This window comes from Citrus sinensis, chromosome 5 (genome assembly GCF_022201045.2).
Source record: "Citrus sinensis cultivar Valencia sweet orange chromosome 5, DVS_A1.0, whole genome shotgun sequence".
Lineage (NCBI taxonomy): Eukaryota > Viridiplantae > Streptophyta > Magnoliopsida > Sapindales > Rutaceae > Citrus > Citrus sinensis.
In genome coordinates, this window is record NC_068560.1 from 27,271,229 (window position 1) to 27,287,419 (window position 16,191).

The window sequence follows — 16,191 nt, forward strand, 5'->3', positions numbered from 1 at the left end:
TGAACACAGAGCTCTACATGCTAAAATGAATAGGGTGTACACAAAATTAACCTGCGCACCAACCATCAAAAGGCGAAAATTAGTTCGCTCGTCATTGCCAGCTCTTCGAGCTCGAACAGCGCTGAGCTATGATGGCAACAACAGAAGAGGACGACGAGGAAAGTTTCGGCGACTTTACGTTCGCGCCATCCGTTGTAAATTCAATTCCCAAAGCCAACGGCTCAGATCTCTCCTTCACCAACAGCAACGGCAAAAACGACGATGATTGGGGCGATTTCGTCAAATCCGCTGCGCTCTCCCGCAGCGAATCGCTTCCCACCATATCGTTCGCCAGTGATAAGCCAGCAGATCCGTTCGGTTTCTTCGCCGATCAACAGAATCAGACATCACAAAATAACAATTCGGTTCCCGCCACGGAGCCTGACTCGGCGCCTAGTCGGATTCGGAGTCAATTCGTGAAACCGAAGGGCGCGTTGCCGTTATCGTTATTTGGAGTGGTGGAAAATGAAGATGACAAGGAGGAGGGAGCCAGTGCTGCGGGCTTATTGTTTAATGGTGCAACTGAGTTGAAAACAAATGATAAGAAAATAGGATCGCATTTGAATGTCAGTGATTTGATTTCGAATTTATATAACCAGAGCGATCAGAGCAAGGGGTCTAATAGTCCAAAGCTGGATTCAAAAGAATTTGATTTAAATTTTGGTAATTCGAGTCCACATGGATTGAATTCGGAATCAAATGGATTTGATTTGAAGAGAAGCGTGTCGAATTTGAATCCAAATGGATTAGATTTGAATGGCGGTGTATTGAATTTGGATTCAAATGGGTTAGATTTTAAGAGGACTGTATCGAATTTGGATGCAAAACGATTGAATTGGGGATTAGATGAGGATGATGAATGGGACTTCAAGGAGGCAGAGCCGAAACTACCAGCTGGAGATTTGACTATTAAGGTAATTAGATAGATTCCTGATAAAATTGAGGTTTTTTTTTTTTTTCCTTTTAGCAGCAGTTGATTGTAGCATGTTAAATTAATTTAGTTGGTTGCTGAGAAAATTGAGAGAAATTAATGATCTTCATGATATTCTTTAATTTGGATTTGTCTTCTGAATCATAAAAAAAAAATTAAATATTTGTATTATGAGCAGTTGAGTGTAGCTATTTTTTAATATATTTCTTTCCTTCTTTCTTTCATGACGCAGTTTAATGATACTATGGTTGCAAACCTGTTCAAGCAGAGTGAAAATGGACCACCAATATTGAAAGCTGAAAATGGAGCAATATCAGATCTTAATGGGTTTAATTCAAGTTGGAATTTGTTCAATTCCGATTTAAATGGCTTGAGTTCAAACTCAAATGGAAATCTAGATGCAAATAAGTTGAGCTTTTTAGTTGATGAAACTGATGATTTTGAGGAGGATGATGGGTGGGAGTTCAAGGTTGCTGAATCAGGAAGCAATAGTAAGGTAACGCAATAATTCTTTTGATCTAACAGTGATTTTAAAAAATCTTTGTTACTGCAAGTCAAATTTGTTATGAAATTGTGAAATATAAGAAATTTAAGTTTCAAATCATTAGTGCTTTGATGTTGGACTTTTTGGTTGAGTGCTCAAGGGAAATATGTGTAGTCCTCTTGTTTCTCAGTCATGCAAGTAGAATTTTTAAGTTACCCTGCCTATACTTGCTCCCATCAAAAAAATAAAATTAGTTTACATTAATGTGGCATTATTTTGCATTTTATCTTTTGCTCACCAGTTACCATGCTGGTGAAATAAAATGTCTAAGAACAAAGGCATTGTGAATTAAATAGACTTGAAGAATTTTATCTCAGTTGTTGGGTAAAACTTTGACATTACTTCACTCTTCTCTGCACTTGAAGAGGACTTCATTTGCATTGTTAAATTTTTGCTTACATAATTTTCCATTGAATTTATACTCTCAGTTTGATAAACACCATTAAACATGCGTGTGCCAGTGTGGAAGATAATTTCATCTGGTTTATGAAAGACTGACCTCCTTTAATTTTAAGGTTGATAGCAAGGGGCCGCATAGTCCTGAGGGAGTCAAAAACACATTTGGGTTTGGCAATGATGTAGTTCTTCCCACTGATCTATTTGCTGCATCAGATGGGATCTCTGAGAAGTCTGATGAATTGAATTTTGGAGATTTCAGCAAAAGTTCCGCGACTCCAAATGGTATTAATTTCAATTCATTCTCAGACAGCAAGCAGAAGGATGATAATAAAAATGGTTTGACTTCTATGCTGGTTAATGGGAATGTTGATAATGGAGCAAATCTCTGGGAATTCAAGGATACGTTTTCAGAAACTGGATCTAAGGATAAGATGGTAAATTGAATTAAAAATCCCACTTTTTGTATTTAACTATTAGTTTTTCTGCATTTTGTGAATCCAAAATTTTTTGCGTTGAAGAGCTAATGTATAGGGAATTATAGTATTACGGAGATACATAACTTATCTTAAATTTGGTTTATACTTACATATTGGTTAGGCTCTTATCTTTTGGCTCGGTTTTGAATTCTTTCATGAATGGAGGTTACCTTCGTTCATTCTTTTCTGGCAAGATTTTTCTTCTAGTCATGTTATGTTTCATTGCTAACGCAGGGAAAGGAGGTGAAGCTGGAAAACCACAAGGGAGCCCTGCCATTGTCCCTTTTTGGTGATGGGGAACATGAAACTGACAATTCCTTGATTTCTCAAGATGCTTTAACTGCCAATCCTGCTCCTACTGCTAGTGATAGTGCTAAGAAGAGTCCTCGTTCAAATATTTCTATCAACGATCTCATATCAAGTTTGTACAGTCAAGCTGAGCAGAATACTTTTGTTAACCCCATCCAAAGTCCAAATGAGGATCATTTGGGTTCCACACAAAAAGCTGTGCTAGTAGATGATGATGGTGATTTTGATGATGATTCATGGGAATTTAAAGGTTCCTTTTCTAGATCTATAGGTGAAAGTCAGACCTCAACTCCTGCTGATGGAGATTCACATATAAAATATTCTACTGATATGGAGCAAAAAGAATATGCAGATTTTTATTCCAGACTGAAGGATGAGTTGTATGTTGTTGCACGATGCCATCTTGACAATCTAAAGGTTGGTAGATTTGTTAAGATATTTATTTTTCCCCCTCAATTTGTCAAGTTGTTTAAGGGGTTGAACTTTTAAATATGCGTTGTGCTAGAAAGCTCGAGGTGAAGCTTCTCTTTGCGGCGAAGACGTCAATGCTAAAGCTCTTGATAAGGAAATTCAGGTTGGTGGCTTTATTTGGTCTGGTTCTTGGGTCAATAAATAGCTTTTTGTGATAGCCTTCATATGTTACATACATTTTATCAAAATCTTTTCAAAAAAATATGAAATGTATTTCTTCTTTCAATTCTCTGCTTTCTCAATATCCTGAGTAGATCAGGGTGGAACTTCCCATGCGGGAATGTGGCTGTTGCTAGTTTCTGTGCATAATACATTTTTCTAGGTGCTATTAATCAGAAATCTTTTTAGTTCTTATTTTATTGGAGCATCTAGCTTCTTTTGCATTGTTATGGGTTATTGTTGTCCTGTTTGTATTTGGTCTTGTTGTCTACTTCTCATGTTAATCTACCTAAGTAACAATGCCTTTTATTGCTATTGAATAGAAAACTACAGCTTACTAATCGTGTTGTTCTTCACGTTGTAGGATTTGTCCAATGAATTCCACAAAGATTGTATTATTGCCAAAGAACCTCAATCAGAGAATCATCTGACTAGTAATATTTCCCTCAATGAATTCGTTGAAGTTCTGCAGGAACCAAAGTTTCATGCACTTGAGTCAGAATATCACTTATCAAAGAGATTGTCATTAGTAAGTGCCTTGGTTTTTCTTGTTAGATAGAAGCTATATTTCAAAATAAATTCTAAAATTTCTGGTGATAAAAAGTGTCATTTCTACTTCTTGTCTTAAATAGGCAGAGAAGGATTGGAGGTCAGCTGTTGAACTCCTAAAACATGCGGCATCAACATCAAAGATTCTAACATTGGGATCAAAGGAGGAACAGTGTAATTATGTTTCCACATGGTTTAAAGTGTTGTCCGCTTGTGCTCAGGAGCTGAGACATGGTGCCTCAATTTGGAAGCAGTCATTAGAAAAGAACGTCCACAGTCAAACAATATCTGACCCTCGAGGTACTGCATTAAGCGTTCTATATAAATCTTAGTATCTTTTTACTGTTTGTATCCTAAAGGCTGTACTTTGTCAAAAACAGGCAAGCTGTATGTCCTTGCCCTTGGAGAAATTTACAGATCAGTTGAAGTCCTTGGATCCTCAGCCAAATTTTACAAGCCATGGCTGTTAAGTTATGCAGACCCCACAGGAATATTCTCTCTTCTAAGGGAGTGTTCTAACTTATGGTCAAGTTCAGGGCTCGAAGAAGCATTCCTGAGTATATCTGATCCAATAGGTTTTGAATATAATGCAACTCCCAAGGAGTTACTAGAATCTGTGAAGTATATTCACGATATTGATGTATTGGCACTTCATAACCAAGTTTTCTCTGGGCAAGAGCCTACTTGTCGGCTGACACTCCTACCTGCAGGAACGGTGCAAGGTATAACATATTACCAAGCACCCCACACACCCCCCCCAAAAACACACACACACATATGTATTATCAAATGTGTTTTAGAATCTGCTGCCATAGCCTACAAGTTCCTTGTCTCATGTTTCTGTTGGTCTGCATGTATCAGGTATGAAAATGGTGGTCTGGAATGGAGAGCACTATTTTCTTACACTTGCAAACTTGTGGGGGAATTTGATAAGCATCAACCCTCCAAATTTACCGCACGTTCATGTTGGGTCATGAGGATATGAGAAGTTTGAACGTTTTGTTAGAATCTCCATGGCTGAAACTGCTGGAGCTGGGAAGGTGTTGCTTCTTGGGCATTACCCACAGGGCCTTTGCTCCAGGGACTGTGCTGGAAAAAGTAAAAAACGTCTGGATTCCAAGAATCTGTTGAGCACACAAGAGTACTTGGTTTGATGAGGATAAGTATCAAATTCCATATTTATTTTTCACTCAATCAGTGGATTGATTGCCATTCTTTTTGTGGAAAATGTAGCAAATGTAGAAAAAGAAAAGCTGTATTATTGTGTTATTTAGTTGTGAATGGGTGCTTTCAATAAACACGCACCCATATACAAAGAAATATAATGTATCTTCCTTTTCGATACTGTATTGCTGAGTTGAGAGACTCATGATAAGTGAACAAATGAAATTTTGGTATTTTTATTAGGGATGGCAATGGGGAGGGGATCAATCTCTCCGTACCCATCCCTGATATTTTGTGTATGTCCCCGTCCTTTCTATGTCCTTGTCATAATTGCTTAAGGTAGCGTTTACTTTTTGGATTGGATTGGGAATCCTGAGGAGTGGGAATCTTAGGATTGGGAGTGTGGAGTGGGAGTGGGAGTAAATAGTTTTAAATTATAATTTTATCCTTATTTAAAGAATTATAGTTTTTAATTACAAAACTAATAAAAATATATTTAATGAATAATATTTATTTTATTATATTTGTAAATTTATTATAATTATTAATATTCTTAATTATGAACAATAAATTATTAATTTTAATATAAAATGAAACCTTATTTTATTTAATATAATTATATTAAATTTATTATTATATAAAATAATAATATAATATTATTTCGTACAAAATTAATATTTTCTTAGAATAAACTATTTATTATTATTAATATTAAATAAATATAGTACTATTATTTTTAAAATAAATATAATAATATTATATTTATTAATTCTCTATTAATATAATAATATTATTTTAAAATAATTTTAACTTATAATCAATGCAAATTATTATTTAGTTAAATATAATATTATTATTCAAATAAATATAATAATATTATTCAAATAAACATAATATTATTTATTTTATTTTATTAATTATAAAATATTAAATTAAAAAAATAAAAAGGTAAAAAAGGGAGAGGTGGGAGTGGATTCCCACTCCCACCTCCTCCAATCGAAGTCCCACTCCCACTCCCCACTCCAAAAATGGGTGGGGCCCACGGAGTGGGATTCCCACTCCCTTCCCATTTTAAGGAAGTAAACGCTGGAGTGAAAGGAATCCACACTCCTCATTCCTACTCCAACAAGTAAACACAACATAAGAGAATTCTTATTTCCTCCCTGAATAATAATAGGGGATCCCTGGATAATTTTTTTTTTCGATTTTGAGTTAATTATATTAAAATAAAAAATTTAAATAAAAGTAAAATTTGAAATATATCTTACATTAATTCATTACAAAAGTCACATGCAAAATATAAATTATCAAAATAATTATCTTTGTCAATCTTTATAATTCCACAATAAAAAAAATAATTTACTTTTATATCGACAATAAATAAATGTAGATACTTAATTAATATTTTTAATAAAACAAAATTTTTAGGCTAATAGAATCTATCTGGCCTTTTTAATGTTCTAAATAAAAATTTAAGACTTTAATTAGTTAATTAGACCTAAAAATTTAATAATATAAATATTTTGATATTTATTATTTTTATCAATGTTTATAATTTTATAATATAATTCAAAATTTATTATTTATTTACCAATAATTTTAAAAATAAAAAATTAAAATGGGGCAAATGGGGAGGGGATCGGGATTTCACCTCATCCGCGTCTCTTCCTCGAATAAGAAATTGTGTGAAAAATTTTTCATGTCCCTTCCCTGAATAATAAATTAGATATAAAATTATCCTTATACCCTTCCTGAATAGGAAAAATCCCCAAAAATACTTGTTCCCGTAGAGATTTTTATCATCCCTAATTTTTATGCTAGTCAAAGGATCCATTCCTAAACATGTAATTTGATTCCTCTATATTTTCAAGTTTCAATTAGTCATGACTTGTGCATGAAGGCAGTCAAGCCGTCTTTTCTTCCTCTCCAAGAAAATTGAAAGAAACATATAATTTTTTTTGTTTTAGCTGATTCTTAGGTCAATAGTTTTTTAAAACAACTCCAATACCGGTAAATGGGCATTGCTTTTCTCAAAGTTAAAAGGAAAATGGTTTAAATGACGCAGGCAAATTTTTCTAAATCCAAAATATTTTTTATTTTACCACCAAATGACCAAACAAACCCTTTCATATGCAAGTCCCCCATCCAGGAAAGTTCAAACCCCGTGACCAAACAAGCATATAACTCTTATTTTTACTTCACCGCGGATTTCAAAAGCTAAGTAGGGTTATGGCATAATTGCGACTGTGCGAGCAATTCCAATAATATATCTTTAGATTCTTTCTTTCTTTCTTTCATTCGCATTCGATTGGTGAGAGAAAGAAAGAAAATATAAAAGAATGTTGGACATTAATCTGTTCAGAGAAGAGAAGGGAGGAATCCCGGAGAAAATACGCGAGTCGCAACGGCGCCGTTTCGCCAGCGTCGATCTCGTCGACGAAATCATCAGCCTCGACAAGAAGTGGCGCCAGCGTAATTAGCGGCAACTTCATTCCTGTTTGTTTAATTAAAATTGTTTCTTTTGAAAGTTTTGTTAGTTTTATTGATCTGCTGCATTTTGTGTGTGCAGTTCAATTTGATGTTGAAAATTACCGCAAAGAGTTGAACAAAATCAATAAGCAAATCGCTCAGCTCAAACTTGTGAGTTCTTTAAATATTTTATTTTTATTTTTATTTTTTGTCTTATTAAATCCATTGTATTTTTGCTTTTGATATGCTGACTGTTAGACAGTCAGGGGACATTACTGAGGCTTTTAAATCAGTAGGATTTGATTAATTGACCTGGAAAACTAATGGTTTATTTAACTTTTAATTAAACAAGGACTGGAATGATAATTATCCTTTTGTCTATTTATGTGTGAATGAACTTGTCTTGTTTGGTCATTGTTGGTTGTGAACTGATTTGTGTGTACTGGGGTGGGAGTAGTCGGGTAAGGATTTCTCTGAGATGGTTACAAAGACGAATGAGATCAAGCAACAATCGGCAGATAAAGAAGTTGAGGTCCGTGAGGCTTGGGCTGCAGTAAAAGCAAAGCTGGAAGTAGTTGGAAACCTTGTGCATGATTCAGTACCAGTCAGCAATGATGAAGTATGTAATTTGGCACTGTAAGTTTATTTCTGTGATGTTTCCTGATGACAAGGATGAGTTATAATGTGGGTGATTTATGTAGGCAAATAATGCTATAGTTAGAACATGGGGGGAGAAAAGGACGGAGCCAAAACTGAAGAATCATGTTGAGCTTGTTGAGCTTCTTGGCATTGCGGATCTGAAGAAAGGTACTGCAGTGTTTTAACTACAGCTGACTAGTTTTTGTAGGCAATTGCTCATGCATAAACTTTAGTCTTTTTTTTTTTTTTTGTGGCTGCTGATCTTCACTTCCCTACTGACCTTAATTTGCTTTCAATTAGGTGCTGATATAGCAGGAGGAAGAGGTTTCTATCTGAAAGGAGATGGTGTACGGCTTAATCAAGCTTTGATTAATTTTGGTCTTGATTTTTTGGAGAAAAAGAGTTATACATTGTTACATACTCCATTCTTCATGAGAAAAGAAGTTATGGCCAAGTGTGCTCAATTAGCTCAATTTGATGAAGAACTGTACAAGGTAACATTTTTGAATTTCTATGTTAAAGCATTGTATTATACTTTTGTAGATAATTTCTTACTACTTTGTCTTTTAGATTTAGTTTTTAAGTGAGTAATTAAGTCCTTCCTATAAAGCTGGTTTCCTTAAGCGTTACTAATTTGTAGAAAGTTACATATTAATGCTTAGCAAGGATGCCTTTACCTTTAATGTGGGTATGGCTAATTGGCTGTTCTAATAGGTCACTGGTGAGGGAGATGACAAGTATCTTATTGCTACAGCTGAACAGCCACTTTGTGCATATCATATAGATGATTGGATCCATCCGTCTGAGCTACCCATTAGGTAATTATCTTGTTGATCTGTCATGGCTGCTATAAAAAGAGTTCCTGTTGGTGTTTTTCATAGACATTGCATTTTTTTTTTTTTTTTTTTTATAAACCAGATATGCTGGGTATTCGTCATGCTTCCGTAAGGAAGCTGGCTCACATGGTCGAGATACTCTTGGAATATTCCGCGTCCATCAGTTTGAGAAAGTGGAGCAATTTTGCATCACCAGCCCGAATGGCAATGACTCATGGTACATGCATGAAGAAATGATAAAAAACTCTGAAGAATTTTATCAGATGGTATGCATGTTCTTTCACTTTCTCCCTTTTAGCAATTATAAAGTAATTGAGAACCATGTTTAAGGTTTTAGTTCTCATTGAATTTTCTCAAATGCAGCTAAAAATTCCCTATCAAGTCGTGGCTATTGTCTCTGGTGCTTTAAATGATGCAGCTGCGAAGAAGTTAGATTTGGAAGCCTGGTTTCCTGCATCGCAAACCTACAGAGAGCTGGTGTCATGTTCAAACTGTACGGATTACCAGTCAAGAAGATTAGAGATTCGATATGGGCAGAAAAAGGTAGGTTCTCTTTATTTCTTCCTATGCAATACAAGCAAAGTGATTGCCAATGAGTTTCGATGGCCCATCAGTTGTGAAATAAAGGGTTAATGTATGAAACAAAATAAACTATCTATAACACAATGTATGAAACAAAAATAAACTATCTATAACACATATAATTTTAATGAAACAGCATTCTTCAAATGATGTGAATTAGAATGTTGTATGTTATAGAAGATGGAAACTTAACTCTGCTGGTATGAAATAGATTTGTTATGTTATCAAATTCATGATTTGTCTCCTGTATTTTGCACTGTTGCAGAGCAATGAGCAGACAAAACAATATGTTCACTTGTTGAACTCAACCCTCACAGCAACCGAGAGGACCATTTGCTGTATCCTTGAGAACTACCAGAAGGAAGATGGTGTCGAAGTACCAGAAGTTCTACAACCTTTCATGGGTGGAAAGACTTTCCTGCCTTTCAAGGCCAAGCCAGCTCCTGAAGCCAAAGGGAAGAAATCCAAGGCTTAGTTTAGTTCATCTATTAAATCCCCAGAAACCAGTTGCAGAACTAGTGGGATCTAGCTTTTAGATTTGTGAAATCAAAGATTTAGTGGAAACAAATACGAAACCGATCCTCAAATTATTGTGTAATGCATTTTCAAGAAATTTGACAGCCTGATTTTGTTGTCCACGTCTTGAACTTTTCAAGTTATGACGTGTCAGGATTTGTTGCTTAACCATACAATTATGAAATTTTGCTACTCAATCTTGTTTTGTTGTACTTCTTTGCTTTCAGTTTTCTTGATCAGAACAAACAGCATAAATAAATGATGCTATATTAAAAAAAAAAATTAAAAATTTCACTCGCCCTTCATTTGTTATCAACAATATGATATTGCCTGGGATCTTTCGGCTTGATCTTCCAGTGCCCATTAGCCAGATTTGCATTCTCAGCAATTCTTCTCCATTTCTTAATCCTTTTATCTATATGCTTTGTTAATGCACAGTACTGTTGCAATTTCTTAGGCATTGCGTCATAAACTTGCCACCATTTCTTATGAGCTGAATCACTGGCAAATATATGGCGACTCACCATGTCCCAATTGCAATCATAGTCCTTGTAACACATCCATGGCTTTAACCCCAGATAATGAATTGCATAAAGACCATCGCCCAGTTGATGTTCCTTATCGTCTTGCTTTGAAAACACCTTCAAATGGTTTATTCTCTTAGGCAGCCTATGCCACCATGTGAACACTTCATTAAGAAACCCCTGGTCACCCCCATTGTACGACGAAACCTTAAAGGATTTCAACATCAAATCTTCAAACTTGCACAATGATGGCTCAATCACCATCACCCCAGAGTTGAACAACACTTTGTCATTACCTGCTGCTGATAATTCAGGGTAAAAGAAGAACTCATCGATGTTTTTGAGTACTAAAAGATCAGAATCAATGAAGATAATTTTATCATATTCAATGAGTTGCCATACTCTAAGCTTGCTATAATTCCACTCATTGTATGAATCTTTCTTGGCAAAGGGGCTACGTATGCGCGAAATCCACTTGGTTTTCCATCCGGCAGCTCTCAGGCCGCGGAGAGACTTGCCACTTATTGATTTATCATGAAGGAGAACGAGATCTCTAGTCGAGTTTTTTTGGATTATGCTTTGCGCTAAAGCTATTGCACCACATACATAAGCTTCTGATGAATGTAGGACGGTTACATAAGCTTCTCTTTGATGGTACGTTGTGTAGTTCAGTTTTGCTAGTCTTGCTTGTGACATAAAATATCTCCGTATTTCTTTGCCTGTAAATCAAAATAAAAGCACTCAAATATTAATTTTAGGTTAATTTTGCAAAATTAAGAAAAATGAATTACATATGAAGGTTTTGAAGAAGTCGTGGCGTCCGGATTAGGTAATTCTTTCACGGAAATTGAAAGCGCAATTCTCTAATGCCACATAAGTCTTAATTAGGAAATTGATTTATATTGGCTGAGTTACCAAATTTTGATGCCTTGCCAAATTTTCACACAATCAGAATCATGACTGCTGTATACATTCTGTGTCTGTAGATTATTACAACTCTTTAAGGATATCAAAATTGAAGAATAGGTCAAATTTAAACCAATTACACCTGTGCACGAGTTGTGCATATTTAATTTGGATTTGTCTCATTTATTAATGCTGAACGAATAATTTACTAAAATTTGAAACTAAAGAAAGCAGTAAATTAATGACCCGCCATGACCAGATAAATCACTCACTAACCTTTTTTTTTTCCTCAGAACACCTCAAATTTCCGAAGAGAAATTAAATAAAATCTCCTGCATCCATTTCTTGTGAACATTTTATATTTTTTTTATATGCAACAAGCTTTCATTAAAATTTAAGACTCTATCCTCTAGAATAAACTCCAAAACATATCGATTAAAATCATAATATTTTCATTCTCACTATAGATTCGCCTATATAAGCGACCATTAAAGTAGGAAAAAAAAAATAACAATAAGAGCTTAAATACTACTTCGTAAATAATCAAGAAATATGACAAGCAACAAGAACAACAACTACAAATTCATAAAGATTTTTACGAAATTTTAAGTCACATTTTAATGCATATAACATTGTAAAATTCTTGGAACTGAGTACAAACAGTAAGTTAGCATTTGGTTAGAAAATTGTACAGGGGATTTTCTTCTTCAAGTGATGACCAAATTTTCTTCAGTTTCCAAACTACTCGCTATCTAAAACACAAACAAAATGTTTTCGAGAAACCAGGGAAAAAAAAAAAGAAGAAGCAAAACTCACCAGTTTGAGCAAAAGAAGGAGCAATTTGGCATGACCCAACAGGCATCAATACTTTATGTTTCAATCTCCTCAAGTCAGGCTTATAAACCCAATAATCCCCTGCATGCTCCACAAGATCATCACACCTGAACATCTCCACCATGGCCCCACAAGAACCCACAAAGACAACGTACACCGCCCGATCAACATCAGGTTTCACCCAACCACTCTCCACCGCTAGATTCGCCACCACGAGATTCACTTGCAACCTAAACACATCCCTCATCCCACCACCTGCATCTCCATCTCCTCGGCAAGGAACCCTAGCCACTATCACGTCGAGGTACCGGTAATCCTGCGCCGGCATGGGTATCTCCGGGCACGCCGGTGGGGCCCACTTGTGATCTTCATCAATCCACTCCGGGAAAAAGTCTTCCCATTTTTTATCCTCACCCACATGGTCGAAACGTACGTGAACAGTTTCAACATGCATGTCACCACGTACGCTATTATAATCATCATCGTCGTCGTCGTTTATATTTACTAAACCAACTTTAATTTTGTGACCGTTGATATGTTTTTGGACAATATCGAGCCATTTGGGTCTGTGTATTAAGTGGTTAGTATTATATTTATTGTTTGGCTCGTAAGCCAAATGGGGTTGTTGTTTAGGTTTGAACGACAAAACGATAAGGAAAAGCGAGAAGGAGAGGAGAAGAAGAGAGATTATGAAGAGCTTTTGACTGAAATTTGCGGGTTTGTTAGAAGAAGATGATGATGAAGCTGCAGCCATTTGATTGAATTTTGCTTCACGTCTTTGTTGAAAGTTGAAAGATTTGTTTTGAGTCGACATTTTGTTTTAAGTTATATCCAACGCATCGAATTGGAATGAAAAGATTGCATTGCAGCACGTTGAGCGTTGTCAAATTGTCTTCTTATGTGTAGGTATTTTATTTTCACACGCATTTGATGCGCGTGGGTAGGTTTACTAAATGTATTTCCTTTTTATTATTATTAAGATTAAAATGTACTTCTAATTTTATTATTTTTATCTTATATTTCCGCAGCCATTAGATTTTTATCAAACAATTGCTATTTACTTATATTTGTTACCTTATTTTGCAAGGTAACAAAACCTGTCAAATTATGAATAAAATCTTTTACGCTACACAAAAAAATTATTTAGTGCACGTAAGAGAAAAGTTATTTGTATAAGATTAGATATACATAACTTGATCGAAATGAAATAATATAATTGTAAAAATTAACAAAGTAAAATAAATTATAAGCAACTATCTAAGACTTATAAATTCTTAAAAATTCTTACTCTTTGTATATGGTAAGGTAAGAAATTTGAGATCCATCTTCAGTTCGAAAAAAAATTATGTCCAAACTCAAAGTCTTTCCTTAGTGAAGCAAAGAAATTCGTACCAACAATATGATCATATAAGCAAATTATTCGTGACCAACAATAAGAAAATTATGTATCATACATAAGTCAATAATGAGATTTTTTTTTAAAAGTTAATTATAGTATAATTGAATGGTAACTTAATTTTCTCCTACCCATGTGAGCTAAGTGGTACATAAGAATGAGGTTGTCTGAATAATAACAAAAAGTGCAATAAAATATACTTATCTAAACTAAATGCTACATAAAAAGTTCCTTTTATATACTACTCTCTCTCTCTCTCTCCCCCCTACAATCTAGGTATTTTTTTTAAGTTCATTTTTTAAAAGATTGGAGAGTATATTAAATCTAAATCGATTTTTTTTTAGCCTTTACTTCCCTTAAAATTCAAAATCTATTAGCTAGTTAAATAAAAGTACTTGAAAATTATTTGACTAAATCATTGAGGGCATAATTTAGACACTGATAAATAGTTAAAAATTTTCAATTAAATATGATCATCTAATGGCGTTCTTAAAGTTCTGTAATCACAGCCAGTACAATGGTTCTATCAAATGAAATATTTCTATCCAAAATCAATTTCTTTTTTATCATATGGAATTAATCGATTTGGAATTGTGGATTTTTAATAGATATAATAAATACCCCAAGTATTTTGATAATATTCTAAAATTATCGTTGAGTTAGTGTGTGGCTTCGGGAGTCACTGTCATGAACTTGGTCAGTCTAACAAATATAACGTAACCCATGGTATCATCAAAATATGTGCAACCTTGCTCAGTAGAAACCAAATCAGATTAGGGAAATTATCTCTGTTGTCTTGGTCAATCTTTTGTGACTTCATCAATAGACATAACATGTAGCCACGCCACAATTTTTAATTTTAATTGGAATGCTTAGAAGTCTATTAAAAATTATAATGTAACCTAACTAAGAATAATATCAATTATTCTATTTTAATATAATATTTAATTAAACTATTGCCATTATTGTACTTAGTCATGGCTCATATGTGGATCCACTAATTGTTTCGCACCGTTGATTGATTGAGGGACGGTCAAGATTTGATTAAATATTGGAATTGGTATGCGATCTCATTAAAGTTGACTTCTAAAATTGCATTCTCAATTATTCAGATTTAAAAAACAAGAATGATAATATGATAGTTACGTTTTAATATTCTACGTTTGAAATATTATGTTTCTTCTCAAAGCTGCAAATCTCATTTACATTACCTGGTCAAAGACTTCTTGAAATAAATTATTTATGCTATTAATTCAGTTAGTTAAGGATATACTTTAAATGACATGACATTTAATCAACCAACGATACAACATATATCGATTTAATATTAAGATATCTAAACATAATGAGACGACAAGATCAATACTCAACATATAATTTATTTTTAATACAATTTCTTTCATAAATATTGATACAATATTATTGTATCAATGTCATGTCACTTGCTTGACTTTATTTACTTATTACTTTAACTCTTTTAGTACCCATACGTCACTCATTAAACTCGTATATATTTTATATGCATCGAATTATTGAGAATAGAATTCATAGAGTTCAACTCTTGCGCATGAACTTAGGATTTCTCTATTAAGTTTTACTTGGATATGATTATATTGTTGTTCTAGTTTATGACCTCTTTTAATTTTTTTTCCATACATATGATTTTCATTAAATCACAACTCTAGTTGGCATTTCACATCACCCGCAATTGATTAGTTGCTTTCTAATCCAACAAAATCAATATGGAAAGAAATAAATGGCAACCGATAAATATTCCAACATTATGTATTACGCTGAAGATTAAGCCAATCCCACTACTACAAAACTGAATTTCTTTGATAGAATGCTTTTTCACATGATCATGTATGTGTCAAAGTTTTGTGACAGATATATTATTTTGCTGATGTCGCAAACACAATCGTTTCAAAATCTTTAGAGGCCTTGAAATTTTGATTATTCTATAAGAGAATAGTTACAAAATTCTGTCACTAATAGTAAGTTAAGTGATTCTTGATAGAATACTATCAAAACATTTATATAAAATCTCACATTTTAATATTTTACAAAAATGTGTTTTAAAGATTTTAATTTTTTTGACATAATTCTATCGGTGAACTTTTTTATTTTAATTTTTAATTCCACTTAGGCATTGAAAATGACATAGTTTTAAAAGATTTCAATGACTTAACTGATGTGAATATATCTTTAATAAGTCAACGAAAAAATTCTATCAAATAAAATTTACTATTTTATTTATTTTATGTTGCCACATCAATAAATTAAAATGATGACATTTCATACGCTCAAAAAAGAAAAACTTATGTAGGCTAAATTCATCACCTTATCAGATAAACAAAGGCCTGCTCAACCAATAAGAATTTGCCATCTAAAAAGTTTAATGGGTCTTTCAAAAAGCCTGACTTGCGTCTGAGCTTGAGTATTTCAGGT

General features: G+C 33.8%; 3 protein-coding genes across 4 annotated transcripts; 2 read left to right on the top strand and 1 right to left on the bottom strand.

The window, feature by feature from the left end:
• The first annotated feature begins 47 nt into the window (after nucleotides 1–47).
• On the top strand, nucleotides 48–5,274 carry LOC102628984 (uncharacterized). 2 transcript variants are annotated; one of them, XM_006471907.4, is made up of 9 exons: nucleotides 48–953; nucleotides 1,203–1,466; nucleotides 2,030–2,347; nucleotides 2,624–3,115; nucleotides 3,204–3,272; nucleotides 3,693–3,857; nucleotides 3,961–4,177; nucleotides 4,258–4,599; nucleotides 4,739–5,274. In XM_006471907.4, the coding sequence occupies exons 1-9, from the start codon at nucleotides 129–131 to the stop codon at nucleotides 4,852–4,854; spliced, it is 2,808 nt and encodes a 935-aa protein (XP_006471970.2). In that variant the 5' UTR covers nucleotides 48–128; the 3' UTR covers nucleotides 4,855–5,274. The 2 variants fall into 2 exon arrangements, with proteins under 2 accessions (XP_006471970.2, XP_006471971.2); XM_006471908.4 differs by having other exon boundaries at nucleotides 1,239–1,466.
• A 1,919-nt stretch (nucleotides 5,275–7,193) lies between these two features.
• LOC102628712 (serine--tRNA ligase) lies at nucleotides 7,194–10,280 on the top strand. The gene is made up of 9 exons (XM_006471906.4): nucleotides 7,194–7,513; nucleotides 7,611–7,681; nucleotides 7,968–8,129; nucleotides 8,212–8,317; nucleotides 8,450–8,643; nucleotides 8,864–8,967; nucleotides 9,068–9,251; nucleotides 9,349–9,528; nucleotides 9,833–10,280. The coding sequence occupies exons 1-9, from the start codon at nucleotides 7,381–7,383 to the stop codon at nucleotides 10,040–10,042; spliced, it is 1,344 nt and encodes a 447-aa protein (XP_006471969.2). The 5' UTR covers nucleotides 7,194–7,380; the 3' UTR covers nucleotides 10,043–10,280.
• Nucleotides 10,147–13,204, bottom strand: LOC127902520 (putative UDP-glucuronate:xylan alpha-glucuronosyltransferase 4). Its single transcript, XM_052441777.1, has 2 exons — nucleotides 12,330–13,204; nucleotides 10,147–11,326 (listed from the first exon to the last, which is right to left on the bottom strand). The coding sequence occupies exons 1-2, from the start codon at nucleotides 13,159–13,161 to the stop codon at nucleotides 10,386–10,388; spliced, it is 1,773 nt and encodes a 590-aa protein (XP_052297737.1). The 5' UTR covers nucleotides 13,162–13,204; the 3' UTR covers nucleotides 10,147–10,385.
• Between the last annotated feature and the right edge of the window lie 2,987 nt (nucleotides 13,205–16,191).